This window comes from Pungitius pungitius, chromosome 20, assembly GCF_949316345.1.
Source record: "Pungitius pungitius chromosome 20, fPunPun2.1, whole genome shotgun sequence".
Lineage (NCBI taxonomy): Eukaryota > Metazoa > Chordata > Actinopteri > Perciformes > Gasterosteidae > Pungitius > Pungitius pungitius.
This window is the reverse complement of record NC_084919.1, coordinates 15,036,914-15,052,778: the sequence shown is the minus strand read 5'-3', so window position 1 is coordinate 15,052,778 and position 15,865 is coordinate 15,036,914. Positions and strand designations below refer to the sequence as shown.

Here is a 15,865-nt window from a genome sequence, read left to right as displayed (position 1 = left end):
GGAATCGGCTCCAGCAGGGCACAGGAGATCCAGCCAGCAGTGACTCCGGGAGACCAGAAGCTCAGTCGTCCAATCCACTGCTACTCCATGCAGCACGTCCATCTGTCCAGACCCCCTGGAAAGAGATCTAGCCTCCTTTTATTGGGAGAGGTCTACTCAGCTGGCAAATCAGAGCTGATGACCGGGATTCTGCAGGTGTGTCAGTTAGTGTTTCAGTTCGTGAGAGAGGGAAAAATTACAGTCCACAGCTACATACAATAACGCAAAACCACAGCAACGAATATAAGAAAATCACAGCAAACAATATATGGAAACCACAGCAACCAAATAACTATACAAACTAAACTCAATCACACTGCTCCACTTATTTTATATTATGTGACACTCCTTCTAGATTGCTGTCTCAAAGGAGTACCTATCTCTTGCACTGAGGGCTGTGAAACTCCTTCTCCAATTCACGACGAAGCTGTGTTTCTGCCCTTTCAGTCTCTTTTTGCAGAAGTGCCTTGTAATCATCATCTTTGTTTGATGAAGGGCGCTTCAAGCCTTTCCTCTGAGATCCTGTGGCAACTACCACTGGGTCAACCAATGAGGATCCAGCTTCTTCCTCAGGAACAGAGCTGAGATTCAATGGGACACTCCGACCACGTCATGGTCCACCTGATTCCTGCATACAGGCAGAAACTTAAGCTCTGTAAACCTGTGGTGAGGGAATCCAAGAAGTGGACCAGCGAGGCGCTAGAGGATCTTCGGGCGTGTTTTGACTGCACAGACTGGGATGTTTTCAGGACTGCTTCTGACAATCTGGATGAGTTCACAGAGGCTGTAACTTCCTACATCGGCTTCTGTGAGGACATATGTGTACCATCATGCACCAGGGTGAGTTATAACAACGTAAAACCCTGGTTCACAGCGGAACTCAGGAAACTACGTCTGCAGAAGGATCAGGCATTTAGGAGTGGGGACAAAGACCTGTACACAGAGTCTAAATACAGGTTTAGCAAGGCGGTGAGAGACGCTAAACGACTGTACTCTGAGAGACTCCAACATCAGTTCTCAGCTAACGACTCTGCTTCGGTTTGGAGAGGCTTTAAACACCTCACAAACTACAAGCCGAAAACCCCCCACTCCATGAATGACCTCCGCCTGGCAGATGAGCTGAACGAGTTCTACTGCAGATTTGAAAGACAATGTCCTGACTCCATCCCCCACAACTCCACCACCTCCCCCGACCCATCAGGTGCCCACACCTCTCCCAACGCTCCCAGCTGCACTTGCCCGACTCCACCTGCAAGTGGATCACTGACTTCCTGTCCGACAGGAAGCAGCACGTGAAGCTGGGGAAACACGTCTCTGCCTCTCGGTCCATCAGCACCGGTTCCCCCCAAGGCTGCGTTCTTTCCCCTCTGCTCTTCTCCCTGTACACCAACAACTGCACCTTCAGTCACCAGTCCCTCAAGCTCCTGAAGTTTGTTGATGACACCACCCTCATTGGACTAATCTCTGGTGGGGACGAGTCCGCCTACAGGTGGGAGTCTGACCACCTGGTGATGTGGTGCAGCGAGAACAACCTGGAGCTCAACGCCCTGAAGACAGTGGAGATGGTCGTGGACTTCAGGAAGAACGCAGCCCCACCTTCCCCCCTCACCTTGTGTGACTCTCCCGTCACCACTGTGGACTCCTTCCGTTTCCTGGGCTCCATCATCAAAAAGGCTCAGCAGAGGATGTTCTTCCTGAGGCAGCTGAAGAAATTCAACCTGCCAAAGACGATGATGAGGTCCTCCTCTGGCCAGACCCTATGGCATTCACATTTTCTGTGAAAAAAAACAAACATAATTTTTCAGCATAAATTCATTTTTATTGGTATTTGTTGGTAGAATTAAAACTTCCCATATTGTTCCATTGTGGCACCAAACACCCTCTAGTAGTGCATTGGTTTCAGCAGCAGTGAAGTTACAGCTTCTTGAGTCCATGGTTCCGTTGCTTTACTATAGTGAACATTGTTTATCAATTATAGGCCTTGGGTCCAATTGCCTCAATTGATCACAAGCCAAAACTAATCAGTTGTAATGGGTGTGTTTAAAAAGACCAACTACACAGTCATATAAATCAGCCTTTCTCAGAGGATTCAGAGAGAGACAGTGAAATGGCAGGTGTTCTCCACTGCCACCGCCACCACCACTTTGCCAGGAGAGGATACCGTCAAAGGGTGTATGTTGAACGTGTCAAGCCACTGGAGCTATACACCACTGAGGAGCTGTATGTCCGGTTTCGCTTTGGGAAGGCTGATATAGAGTACCTTGTCAACCTTCTCAGGCCAACACTTCAACACAGAATGCAAAGGAGTCACGGTATGTCTGTGGAAGACCAGATCCTCATTGCTCTCCCATTTTATGCATGTGGGACGTTCTATCTAGTTGTTGGTGACTATATGGGAGTGGTGAAATCAGCTGTGTTTGATGTGGTGAGAGATGTGTCAATCGCACTGGCCAGCCTGGTCAATGTGTTTCTTTTCCAAAGGACAACCAGATTGCCCAGGCCAAGCGCAACTTTTTTCTTTTGGGGAATATGCCCAATACTATTGGAGCAATCGACTGCACATATATATAAGCACATCGTGAGAATGAATGGAAGTTTATAAACAGAAAGGGGAGGCACAGCATCAATGTCCAACTTGTGTGTGATGCTGATCTCATCATCACCAACTGCTTTGTCAAGTGGCCTGGGTCTGTCCATGATGCACGCATCCTGAGGGAGAGCGCTCTATATAGAGACCTCCAAACCGACCGGATGGCATAGTATTAGGAGACACTGCCTACCCACTCCTACCATGGATGATGACTCCTTTTCTAACAGCAAATACACCCGCGCAGGCACGCTTCAACACTGCTCATTGCAGAGCAAGATGTGCAATTGAGCGTTTAAATGTAGTTCTTAAGAGGCGCTTTGCATGCCTTAACGACCTGAGAGCGGAACCACAGAAAGTATAGGTAACCCTTGCCTGTATTGTCCTGCCCAACATTGCTACCAAGCGCAATGTCCCTTTCTGTGGGAGACTCTGTGTGACAATGATGCACCTGAGCCCCTTGGAGATCCTAACCAACCTCCTGCATTCTGCCAGAACGAGCAAACAGGATGTGCAACAAGGGACACAATAGTTAGCCACTATTTCTGATTTGGATTTGTTTTGGACTTCAAAGATCAGTGATTGCCATTCTTTGCATTTTTTTGGTTATTCTGTAATCATTGCATGCATCACTAATATTCTAAAAACAAAAATATTTTTGATTGTGACGAATATATATGTCAATTTTGACAGCTGTTTGGGGGATTATTTTATGAGGCCAAACTCTTTCTACTTTGCTGTAGGCCTATACTTAAAGGCTGATCATGTTAAAGCCTACCTAATCACTGTAACCTGACAGATAAACAAATAAAATTAAAACCTTATGAATGAATAGGATATCTTGTAAGATACTGCATGATCCAAATATAGTATTATTTGATACATCTTTTCAAGTTTTCATTATATTTTGGGCATGAAATCCACGCTGAATCCATCTGATGGGATCAGTTTAATCCAAATCCTACAAAAAAGTTCTGAAAAACACAAACCAAAGGTTTGATCCAGATCAAAACCAAGATTGGATTACGTGATCTAATCCGATTATGTAATCCGTTTTTACTTTTGAAAAACCCATTTTCAAGATTTGATCCAATCCGTTATCCAAAATCCTAATGGATTACTTTTGAAAAACCGGGCCCTGGTGTAGGGGACCCGGAGGAGAGAGCTGCTTGCAGATCTCAGGGTGCGGGTGGAGATTTGGGGAGTGAGTAGTTCTTGCAGATAAGGAGGTGCATTAATGCATTTAAGAGTGAGTAGTATAATTTTGTAGTTAATCTGTTGGCTGGTTAGAAGTCAAGCTGGCTTTAGCAAAACTTTTCTTCAGATATAAGAACATTCCCTGTCACTCTGACGGTAAATGTTAAAGGTTTTTATTGTCATTGTTGTTATACAACAAAATGTTGTTTGGTGGCCTTAAGTCAGCCAGTAGCAGCAAACAATGAACAATGTACAAGATAAAAATACACATAAGTAAAAACGTTACTGAAGTTTAAAAGTATAAATTAGATAAGGTCAAACGTGTGCGTTTGTTAGTTAGTGCAAAGAGAGTTTAAAGTGTCAATGACGATGGGGGGGGTGTTTAGCTCTTTATGGCCGTGTGTGTGTGTGAGGAGGGGGGCTGATATAGGCTACAGCTCCGTTTCCTCAGTCCGATTGTCCGTGTGTGTATGCTTTTGAACCTTTTCTCCACTGGCAGGAGGTCAAACAGACAGTGACCTGGGTGGGTCGGGACCTTGATGATGGTGGTAGCCTTCTTGTGTAGACAACATTCGGCTGGCGTACAGTTTCCACAGTCGGGAGCTTGGTCCCTGTGATCCTCAGGGCTCTATGACTACCAGGGGCCGGGTCTCTCTGGTTCTCTGCCGTGCAGCTGGGGTACCACACGGTGGCACAGTGGCAGAGAGATTTATTTTTTCTGTGGTGAAGGTAATATTTCAGTGGTTAAATACATTTTTATTCATATTTCGACATTTACAAAACTAGAATTGCATTTAAACATGCAACAAGTAGAGTCATGAGAGTTTTGAGTTTGCAAAATTCCTTCCAAATACTTTCCCACAAATGATCATTTTGAAAGCTGATCTGAACCAGCTGTAAAAAAATGCATAAATAAATGGATTGAGCATTGAATTTGAAAGTGCAATCCAGTTAAGAGTTTCAATCACAGCAATTGGTGTCACATTGTACGTTAAAGGCTGAAGAATGATACAAAGAAAGTATGGAGCCCAACATAGGAGAAAAACTCCCAAAACAATAGCCAGAGTTTTGGTGGCCTTTCTCTCCCTCTTACTCACATTTGTTCCAGACTTTTTGGTAAGACCGGTTGTGTTCTGAATACTGATTACCTGTCTCTTTGCAACAAGGAAGATTTTTAAGTAGATACTGAGCATTATAATGACAGGAACATAAAAAGAAAAAATACACGCCAGAGTAGTTAATATAAGAGCATCAATTAAGCAACTTTCTTCACATTTTCCTTGATTAAAACCTGCAACTACAATGCCAATTAGAACAGCCACGGCCCAGCTCATCAGGATCATCATCCCAGTGACACGATCATTTACTTTACTTTTATAAGAGAGGGGCTGACATACAGCGTAGTATCTGTCAATAGAAATACAGCACAGGTGCAAAATAGAAGCTGTGCTCAGTGTCACATCAAAGCCTCCTCTTACTTTACAGAACAAACCCTCATGATGCCAACACGAGGTCACAGTGAAAACCATGCTGAAAGGGAAGACCACAACTCCGACAAGCAGATCAGCAACAGCCAGTGACAGAATGAGGAAGTTAGTAGGGACGTGAAGCTGTTTGAAGTAAGAAACGGAGATTATTACAAGAAGGTTTCCACACATTGTGACGGCCGATAATATGCCAAGGAAAACATATAATGAAACACATAATATGGAAGGGTTGCTAGTGAATGAGTACGTTGTATTGTCTAATTTGTAGCAGGGATGTGAGTCACTAACGGCGTAAGACCCGTTGTCAGTCGCTTCTGGTTCCATGCTGCTACATATATTTCTGAAATTCAATTGTACAACATTAACCAACAAGGGGATTCTTTCAAATACTTGGATATTTACTTCAGCAAACAAGCAATTTTTCAATTTCTTACACTTGTATTATCTTTACAGTATCATACCATACCACTCTAGATAGATGACACATCAGTGTGTCTGTGGCCTTCTCTGTGCTACTCTACAAACCTGGGACTTGATGTTAAAATAATCAAAGGCCACCTAATTACCATATTTAATGTAAAAGGCTCCAGTCCAATCAGTTTGCATGTGATGTGAGGCATAACACACCTCTTTGAGTTTGTTTTTTACAATGTTAGCGAAACCTTTTCAATGAACAGGCCTTATCCCAGTGGGGCCGGTCAGGCTCAGCCTGAAGAAAGAACATGGAGCTGCCCCCTGTGGAATCACCACCCAGAGGGACAACCTTCGGGGCCGGGTGCTGTGTGGAGACCGGGCAGAAAGCCTGCAGCATAGACTAGATCCAGGGATGTGAAACATCACCTCTCCTATGTTCGAACAATAGGTGGCATATTAGTTTACCACGATCAGTCAAACGTATTCATATAGCACATTTTACAGACACAAGGTCACAAAGTGACATTAGCAGAGGGGGGTTTTGGCGTGTTCCGTGTGTGTGTGTTTGTGTGGGGGTGTTCGTTGGGTTCCTCCCCCCCACAAACACACACACGGAACACGCCAAAAAAAAACCTCGCGGAGCCCCCCGCAACCCCGCCGTGTCGCTCCCGGCCGAGGACCACCACATCCCCGCGGAACCTCCACACGGACCCCCGCCCGCCCCCAAACGGAACCCGCAGACATGAGATCGCAGTGGCCAGTATCTGGTCCAAAGCTAAAACGAGCCCCTGCTCTGGAAAACGAGCGCTCACTTGTCTCAAATAAATAAAAATAAATAAATAAAAGGTATTAACGTCAACGGCCGTTTTCTAGGAAAACTTGGCTCCGCCCACTCAGCGTGCCACTGAGACGCTCGCTCCGGACTTGCCACTGAATTACTGGCAATTGCCACTCGCTTGCCTTGTTTTGCCACTGACGTGCCACTCGGTGCCACACGGTGCCACTCGGTTGCCATTGCTTGCCAGTGCCACAAGGAGGATCTCGCTGTCTCTCCCGATCTGAGCCAACAAGCTTCAAACTGCTTATTTGATGAAAATTGTACTTTCTTGTTACTTGTTCTTCTGAGTTTGTATCTCTATGGTGGAAATGCACTTATTGTATGTCACTTTGGATAAAAGCGTCAGCTAAATGACATGTAATGTAAAATGGGCTTGACGGCTAGCATCATATACCTCGAAAGGTGTGCAGGACAAATACAGGTCCTGTAAAAAATTTCACCCAAATTATTTGACCTGACAGCCCAGATGCTATTTTATACCAAAACAAGACGACGTGAGTAGGATATCTGGAGTGATTATGTCTTCCATGGTTTAAATGCAGGAAAAACAATGGTTGAAGGTTGAACTGGATTTCAGGGTTATAAGCCACTGTTACGTTTTCCTTTTTACAGGGGAAACAATAATGATGACTACCAATGAAGAAACTTGGGGACTATGTAAGGCAGTTGAAGAAAGTAGATTTGTTTACAATACCGTACTTTCGCGACTATAAGGCGCACTTAAAATCCGTTTTTTTCTCAAAAAATAAACATATATATAATGCGGAGCACCATATATATGGATCAATTGGTTGATCCATACTGGTTAACGAGGATCCATTGGAGGGAAAGTCTGGTGTCAGGTGCCGCAGTAATTTCAGCTCCAATAGCGTATATTAAAGCTGCTGTAGTTAAAAACTAGTAGTTGGATCTCGGGATCGAGCTGACGGTCCACCGCGAGGCGCCACCGTCTGTTCCAGCCGCTGCCTCTCGGTGCAAGATGAACGAAAGCATTTGCCAAGAATGTTTTCATTAATCGAATAGAACGAAAGTTAGAGGTTCACAGATATTGTTAATATCCACATTAACGTTTGAACAACGTTACCATGGGAGTGAAGAGTTTTCAGAACGCTCAATAAAGTTTGATTCAGCACAGCCCAAACTAGTGGATGCATAACGCAACCCCAGTCAAACGTTTTACTGCAGTATCTTCTATTCTGTGCGCCCTATATAGGAAAATAGTTCTAAAATAGGCGATTCATGTGAATAGTAATATATTTCGCAAAATAGAGAATTCTCCAAGTCAAAGGTGACGTATCAGAACGGCTGCAAAAAATTCTAATTGTTCTCCTTCCCTTTTAATGATTCTAAAAGTCCCGGGGGGGGGTTGTCTTCTGGGTGTATTTGAATGCATTCTATGTAGAAACATTTTGGCTTCATGCCACAACGAGTGAATATAACATAGTATACATAGTTTGTCTTCATCTTATAACTAGTACACTTCAATTACAACACAACATATAAGATCACAGTACTTATTGGTTTATCACAGTTTTTCTCGTGCAATACATTGCATCCAATTGCTTAACTAATACCTGACAGGAGAAAAAACTCCCAACAAAAACCCTCTTTTGGGGAAAGATGGGAGAAATCCATAAAGGACGGCAATTAGCTTCCGTCCCCAGGTTTTAACATTATATCATGACAGGATGTTAATGTGTACAGTATTTATATGATTTACATGACTATAAATTGTTATTGACTATAATGCATTCACTTCATTTAACATACAAATGTAATATCTACTATCTAACATCACACAAACTACAATTCTACACTAAACATTGCTACATATAACATACTTCCCACCACTAGGGGTGCACTTCTTCTTAAATTCCTAACACAATCCACAGGGGGCTCTGGAGGCAGGGCCAGCCAATCCTCCACCCCTCACCTGCAGGACAAAGGAAGGTCATTTTAGCTCTAGGCTGCCCTGTATAGTGGAGTCAACACAAAATTAGAATATATATCATTTATTTCCATTTACACTAATAATATATCAAGTATTTAAAGAATTACTTTTGTGTGTCATTCACTATGGACAGGGGTGAATGAGCTATGACGAGAGTAACCCCATCTTCTTCGTGCCCGTGGGGACAGATAAGATTGACAAATAAGATTTGATTGAGACTGATCTGCAGTAAGTTTCTGGCGGCTGGAAAGAGGAGCATCACAAATCTCCCCCTGCCGGAATCCATCCACAAATTTTAACAGTACTGTTGTACTGAAACACCTGAACTGAACACAAACACCATTAAACAGGCGGAAAGCTGTTTCTATTTTTCATTGTTGTAGGAAATGTTTACACTGCAGCCTGCATATGAAAGGACATTGTTGTTGATGGCCTGGGCTTCAATAAAGCATATAAAGGATTGAATATCATTGAGTTTGAGGTTGTTAAAGCTGACATATATACTGTATATATATATATATATATATATATATATATATATATATATATAATGAAGCTGTGTATCCATTTTGGCTGTATTTTGGCTGGCCAAACCAGCTTTTGTTTTTGCTATCCTTGGTAACCATATTTTTGTGGAAATTAATATGTACCACATTTAAAATGCTCTATGGAAACATAAAAAGGTGGTTGGATGGAAAAGGCGTGTTGTGTGTTTCCAATTTGCATCCTCAAGTCAAAGTCTAGTTTGCTAAAACTGAATGTAAACATGGCTACTGTCAGAGCCAGGCTTTTAGAACACAGTCAGGACAGTCTTGGCAATCAAAGTAATGTGTCAATAGAATTATGCTTTTTTAAATGTCCTTTTATTTGATGTTAATAAAACATTCAAATTTGCTTCTGTCAAAATAAAATCAACATACTTGACATTGGGTACAGTGCAGTGCATAGTATTTAGTATGTAACTGTATACTGTACATCATATTTGTGTATACAGTTTATGAATGATACTGTATTTCTGAACAACAGAAAAAAGATCAGTGTAGGTTCGTATTCTTAAAATTACCTTGAAATATCTTTCCTGAAATGATGATTCTGAACGCTGATTTGAACCAGCTGTAGAACAAAGCATAAATAAACGGATTGAGCGTAGAATTTGACAATGCAAACCAATTAAGTAATTCAATCAGGGGAAGCGGCACATTAACATGACTAAAAGATAGAACGGTGGTACAAAGAAAGAAAGGAAGCCAAGCCATCAAAAACAATCCCATCACAATGGCCAGAGTTTTGGTGGCCTTTGTCTCCATCTTGACAGTGACCCCACGCTTTGTGTTCTGGATGCGGCGTGCTTGTCTTTGTGCCACTAGGAATATTTTTAGGTAGATGAACACCATTACGAATGCAGGGAGGTAAAAGGAGAAAATAAGTCCCAAAATGTTTGCCATTAAAGCAACAATTTTACATTTTGCAGTACATTTTTCTTGGTAAATTGCTATAACAGTGAAGCTGATTGCAATTACACTAGAAACCCCCCAGCTAACCAAGATCATGATTGCAACAACGTGATTATTTATCTTAGCTCTGTATGTCAGAGGCTGACACACGGCATAATATCGATCAACTGAAATGCAACACAAGTTTAGAATAGAACATGTGCACAGTAATACATCAAAGGTGCTGCGTACTTTACAAAATATATCTTCATCGTACAGACAAAAGGTTATAGAGAATTCCATGGTAAGAGGAAAGACTAAAACTCCAACAAGTAAGTCAGCCACAGCAAGAGAGAGAATGAGGAAGTTTGTAGAATCTTGGAGCTGTTTGAAGTAAATGATGGCGATTATTACGAGAAGGTTTCCACATACAGTTATAGCAGATAACAGGCCAAGGAAAATATGAAACAATGCACATATTGCAGAAGGGTTGATTGCAAGTACATAAGAAACATCTATTTTATAACAGGGATGTATCTTGGTAAGAGCATTAGTCTGATTGATTTCCATATCCAACTTCATGCCTTCCTGTCATTCAGTTATTCCGTTTTTCCTATCTTACTATCTCTATATTTTCCATACCACAAGTGAAAGCCTCCAGAAAACACCGGTGTGGAAGTCCTTGATCACTTTGGCACTCTGTTGCATATTCTGTTGAATATCTACCAATTCCTGTCTCATTAGTATAATTCATGCCAACCTCACTTGTCCAATGAAAAGTGGGATGTCATTTGAAAGGTTGAACGGCAAAGCAAATTAACAAGTTGCTGTGTGTGTATGGTGGTTTCTGTCTACCAAGATAGCTGAAATAATATAAAAAAACATTGATCCTTTCCATTTTTCCATTTTTAATTTTGTCGTCATTTTATAAAATGCCATTATTGCCAGGGTGGGCTGTAAACTGGCCTTATCTACATTTGTGGTTGGTATACGATCTTCAGCCAACAATATGTAAATAGAAAACAGAACAATCCAGGCCTTGCAATACATCAATGCAGCTCCTAGAGTACCGTCTACATTATTAACCACACTTAAAAGAAAAACAGAATTATCTGTTCACTATAGTGGGGGGGGGGGTCGTTCACCAGTGTGGTACACTATCTGGTACCGATGATGGCAAAATCCTTTGCAAAGCCAAAGTGATAACAAAAAATAGGAGGAAAAGTAGCAGAAAGAATGAGCCTTGAGTAAGCCTTGATTACACCCTTTACTCTGGTCATATATAAAACAATGATGATTCCCGTCATTAAATGTGACTGGTTGAGCTGCATTCCAACCCGTTCATCCTTTAATCAGAGTGACGCTGTCCCATTCGTCACCAATCATACCAGCTGGACTAAATGAGAGAGCAGCTAAAAGAGAAAGTCAGAAAAGGCAAAGCTAGGCAACGTTCCTCGTACGTGGCTAACCGAGTCCGCCGGATAATTTTCAGGATAAGATTACATAGATCAGGCTTTACGGTTCCACTAAGCAAGTTTTTGCAAAATCACCATAGCAACATATCCAAAGACTTGAACCTGCTCCAGATTAGCTCGCCACTCCCCAGGAAAAAAAGGACAGATCTCTTCCTCATTCCACAAGGAATCACTTATAAGAAGACCTTCTGGGGCCATAACATTACATGAACACGCTGCAGTCGAGCATGGACTGTCCTGCAGACCGTCTCACACAGTGTCTCTCATACGGTCTCTCATAACGTCTCATACACTGTCCCACAGAACAGAATAAACACCGTAAAAGATGTACAATAAGCTTAATTCACCCAACAGAAATGATTCAAATATACAGATTATGGTCTCGAATTCCTCATATGCGCTCATCATCATCTCCTGCTCGTCAGCAGACACAAAATAGGCCTTTAAGTTTATTTCCCGTTGTTCTGTTAGAAAATCCTGGTTTCGGTGATTGACTCTTCCGCCTTCTAACAAAGGACTGATGTCCGGCTCAAACAATCGAGACTGCTTGAGCGCAGTTCAGCTCTTGAGGAAACGAGATAGCCTGACATCAATCATCTTGTTAATGGGACATTTGAGCAACTTTGTTGAACCATCTACGACGAATGGGGCCCTTGTGTCGTGTGGACGTCTGTTACCTTCAGTACTGTTTTCTTTCTGTTAATATGTTCTCTGAGAACTTCTTAAATACACAATGATGCTTTGTGCTGTTCCCAAAAAATCTTTGGACACAAACAAGACATTGTACAACTCTGGCGGTATTGCTGTAGCAGTGGTAGCATTAGCAATCGAACCTCCTAAAGAATCCGTACGTATTGCTTTTCAAAGAGGGCACAAAGCAGCACAAAATGTATTTGTATGCTGTTGGCATATTACACAACCTTTGCAATCCTACCAAGTCTTATAACTCAGTTATAAAGCTTATTGTTGTGTTCTCTACATTCTACAAGATTTATCAGTGTGATTTCTCTCTCCATGAAGAATCCCTGTCCAACCGCTGATGATTCTACTTTCCAATGTCTCCATTAGGATCCATTTATCCATCTTTGTTACAATTTCTCGACTATTAATTTACTTAAAAATGGAACGGGAAACACAATTTGAGTTATAGAGTGGGATGATATGTGGCTGAACTTGTCTGGCCGTTTAATAGAACAAAGTACTGCCCTGCAATCTCAACAAATCTCTCCACAGTGAACTCTCTGTTTTGATAACAATGCTTATGTGATGCAACAGCCTTCAATTAGAGGTGTGAATGAATGTGGTTTCTGGTCCCTGGGCCACACACACACACATCTAATCTCACCTGATGTTTTTTCCACCATCCTCTCACCTCTTCAACTTGGGGCCTTGTTTTCCAACAATAACAAAGCTAATTGAGCAAAACAAATGTGTGGTTGGCTAATGATCTGAATAACGACATAATTAGCCCAGAGAGTCCATGTTGAATAAGGAGCAAGAAACAAACAAGACCCCTGAGTTGTTTCTCTTTACTCACTTACTGAATTTCAAGCCAAAAGGTTCTCTAATGTGTAAAATGTTTTATGGTGTTCTGTAACTACATCTATCCACATAAGAGAAAAATGACATACTTTAACAATTTATAATGAAAGTTATAATAGTGTACTTTTGTATAACTCCAAACTGTTTAAGTGAAATGAGACAACGCTTTGTTATGTATTGACTTTAGTCTGAAGATTTGTCAAACACATTTTTGGGCTGCCTTGGCTAAATTATCTGAGACCCATTCTTCGTACGTGGCTAAGTTAGCCATGTCATTTTCAGGATGAGATGACGTAGATCAGGCTTTTCGGTTCCCGAAGCAGTTTTGGCTTAACTGAAAAACAGTTGGATTAGTTTGCCTCTTCCTTGGAAAAAAGGACTCTTCTCTTCCTCTGATGAAGGGGTGATATCAGTTAGATTAACATTTTATAGAGAGAGTTCTCCGACATCACAAAGACTATGGCATCCCGATGATGTCCTGTACGAGCACAAACGGTGCTGAAGACCGGAATCATTTATTTTTCAAGAACATTTTCCTGTTACGCTATGTGTTGAACACCACACGCTGCAGCCGAGCATCCACTGACCCACACGTTGTCTCTCATACAGTCCATGTTTGTGCAGTGTTGTGATGCAGAGAACATCTGGAAAGCTGCTGCATATCGTGCTCTTCATAAAGTTCTGTTGGTTATTTTGTCACTTAATAAACACCTCTACCCGTCCCACCACCTGCCCCCTCGACCCCATTCCATCCAATATTTTACTCCCCAGTGTGGTTCTCGCACATCGCTGCCGGGCATCTGTCTCTCCTACGTGCGCTCTCCGAGCAGCACACTAGATGGACTTCAGCTGCTGGTAAAGAGAGACAGAGACTTTTATACATCCACTGTTTTGTGCTTCACAGAGACCTGGCTCTGTGGATCGATACCGGACTCTGCACTACAGCTGCTCAGAGCGGACCGCGTCACAGAGTTCTCTGGCAAGATGAAGGTTGGAGGATTCTGCTTCTACTCCAACATCAGCTGGGACAACACTGTTCTCATGATGTGGAATCTTTTATCATTAACGGTAAACCCTTTTACTCCCCTGTGAGTTTGCTTAATTCATCCTGGTCTGTGTTTACATGCCACTGCCGGGGAACGTGCAGGAGGCACAGCAGGAACTAGCGAGACCTGGTCATTGGTAGCCAACTGGGATAGGATGGCCCCACCGTCCACCTCCACCCAAAACTGTCTCTCTGGGTAAGGCACTCAGAGGATGGGGGGATAAGTAAAGCTGGCCTTAAGGTTCTGGAAGGCCTCCTCAGCCGAGTGTAACCACTGGATCTGCACCTGGGAAGAGGTCAGAGCTGTGAGTGGTGCTGTTACCGTGCTATAGCCACATATAAACCTCCAGTATAAGTTTGCAGAACCTTGGAATCATTGCGGTTGTTGAGAGTTAGGGACAGGCCAGGACATAACAGCTGACTCCTTGGTAGGATCCATCATCACAATCCTATCTCCAACGATATACCCCATGGCGGAAAATCACTGTCAAAATTCGAGAGCTCAGAAATCAGGTTCATGCGCACGCGTGAATCAAACATCCGCAAGATATTTGCTCGCTCGCGGAACAGAAACGGATTTCTGCTCACCCTCGAAGGCGTTTTCTGCACCCTCGCTGTTGTTCTTTTTGACAGTAAGGGGGTTTGATAAGATTCTATCAAAGAGAAAATTAATAGTCAACCAAGCCTCGGATGTAGGAACCTTGGATGCAGCAGTGGGCCCTGATGTCTGCTTGGATAGCCTCTCTTTCATCAACCTAATCAACTTTCTTCTACAATTTAGGCTCTGAGATCTGGATCTTGTCCTTGTCTCTTGGAACCGATTCCGACTAGGCTGCTGAATGAAGTATCTCCTTTAGTTAGCACGTCTCTACTGGGCATTATGAATGTGTATTTGTTGACAGGACATGTACCACAGTCCTTCAAGGTAGCTGTACTTAAACCTCTTCTTAAGAAACCTACTCTAGCTCCAGAGGTGTTGACTAACTACAGACCTATCTAATATTTCCTTACTTGCGAAGATCCTTGAGAAATCTGTCACAAATCAATTATGTGACTTTCTAGAAAACAATGCTTTGTACGAAGATTTCCAGTAAGTATTTCGAGTGCATCTGGACCAAGGACTCATGTATCATCATCATTACTATTTTAAATATTAATCATATATTGACATAAACCAACATTACCCTTTCCTAAAGTCTTTGAGATTTCCCTCTCCACAGGCTTCTGTGGATGGTGGTTGTCCCTGCAGTCATCCTGCCATGCACTTACTTACTTATGGCTTACTTCTCGCAATTATTTGAATCATTTTTCTTAGGTATTTGTGGCCGAGACAACTCCTCTGTGCAGGTTCCCGATGGAGTAACACACGGAGACACCGGGCAGTTCGGTAATATATTTTATTGTGGTGTTGTAGACTGTTGCCCGCTCCTCGGCCTCGCCCCTGACGGTCGGGTTCAGCCTCTCTAGCTTCCAGTCCTGCTCACTGTTTTTAAAACACAGGGGAGACAATCAGTCTGATGCTCTTCAGCCGCGCTTGTTACTGGCCGGCACGGTTCCCTGAACCCCTCCCCCCAGCTTCCCCCTCTGCAGCTGAGCTAATCACACCCTGCCACCACAGTATTGTACATCTATTACTTTTTTTTATTTTGACATTACATCTCATTTAGCTAAATGTTCTATCCCAATACCATACACAAGAACCAAGTCGAGGGTGTGGTTAAAAACAATGAGTTGGTTTGTTTACACTCTGACAGAAACCCATAACAATGAAAGAAATGTAACAAGGCTGTCATTATCAACATCCACATGAATGTTAAAGTCATCCACTATAATTACCTTGTCCGTTTTAAGGCTGAA

At 42.5% G+C, this 15,865-nt stretch overlaps 2 protein-coding genes across 2 annotated transcripts; both read right to left on the bottom strand.

The window, feature by feature from the left end:
- Window positions 1-4,638: 4,638 nt before the first annotated feature.
- Window positions 4,639-5,634, bottom strand: LOC134107859 (trace amine-associated receptor 1-like). The gene has a single exon (XM_062559806.1). It carries the CDS (start codon window positions 5,632-5,634, stop codon window positions 4,639-4,641), a length of 996 nt encoding a protein of 331 aa, XP_062415790.1.
- A 3,913-nt stretch (window positions 5,635-9,547) lies between these two features.
- Window positions 9,548-10,528, bottom strand: LOC119195317 (trace amine-associated receptor 1-like). The gene has a single exon (XM_037450151.2). It carries the CDS (start codon window positions 10,526-10,528, stop codon window positions 9,548-9,550), a length of 981 nt encoding a protein of 326 aa, XP_037306048.2.
- Between the last annotated feature and the right edge of the window lie 5,337 nt (window positions 10,529-15,865).

Excerpts from the sequence above, each read along its gene's own strand:
- LOC119195317 (XM_037450151.2), bottom strand. The coding sequence starts at position 10,528 with ATGAAGTTGGATATGGAAATCAATCAGACTAATGCTCTTACCAAGATA.
- LOC134107859 (XM_062559806.1), bottom strand. The coding sequence starts at position 5,634 with ATGGAACCAGAAGCGACTGACAACGGGTCTTACGCCGTTAGTGACTCA.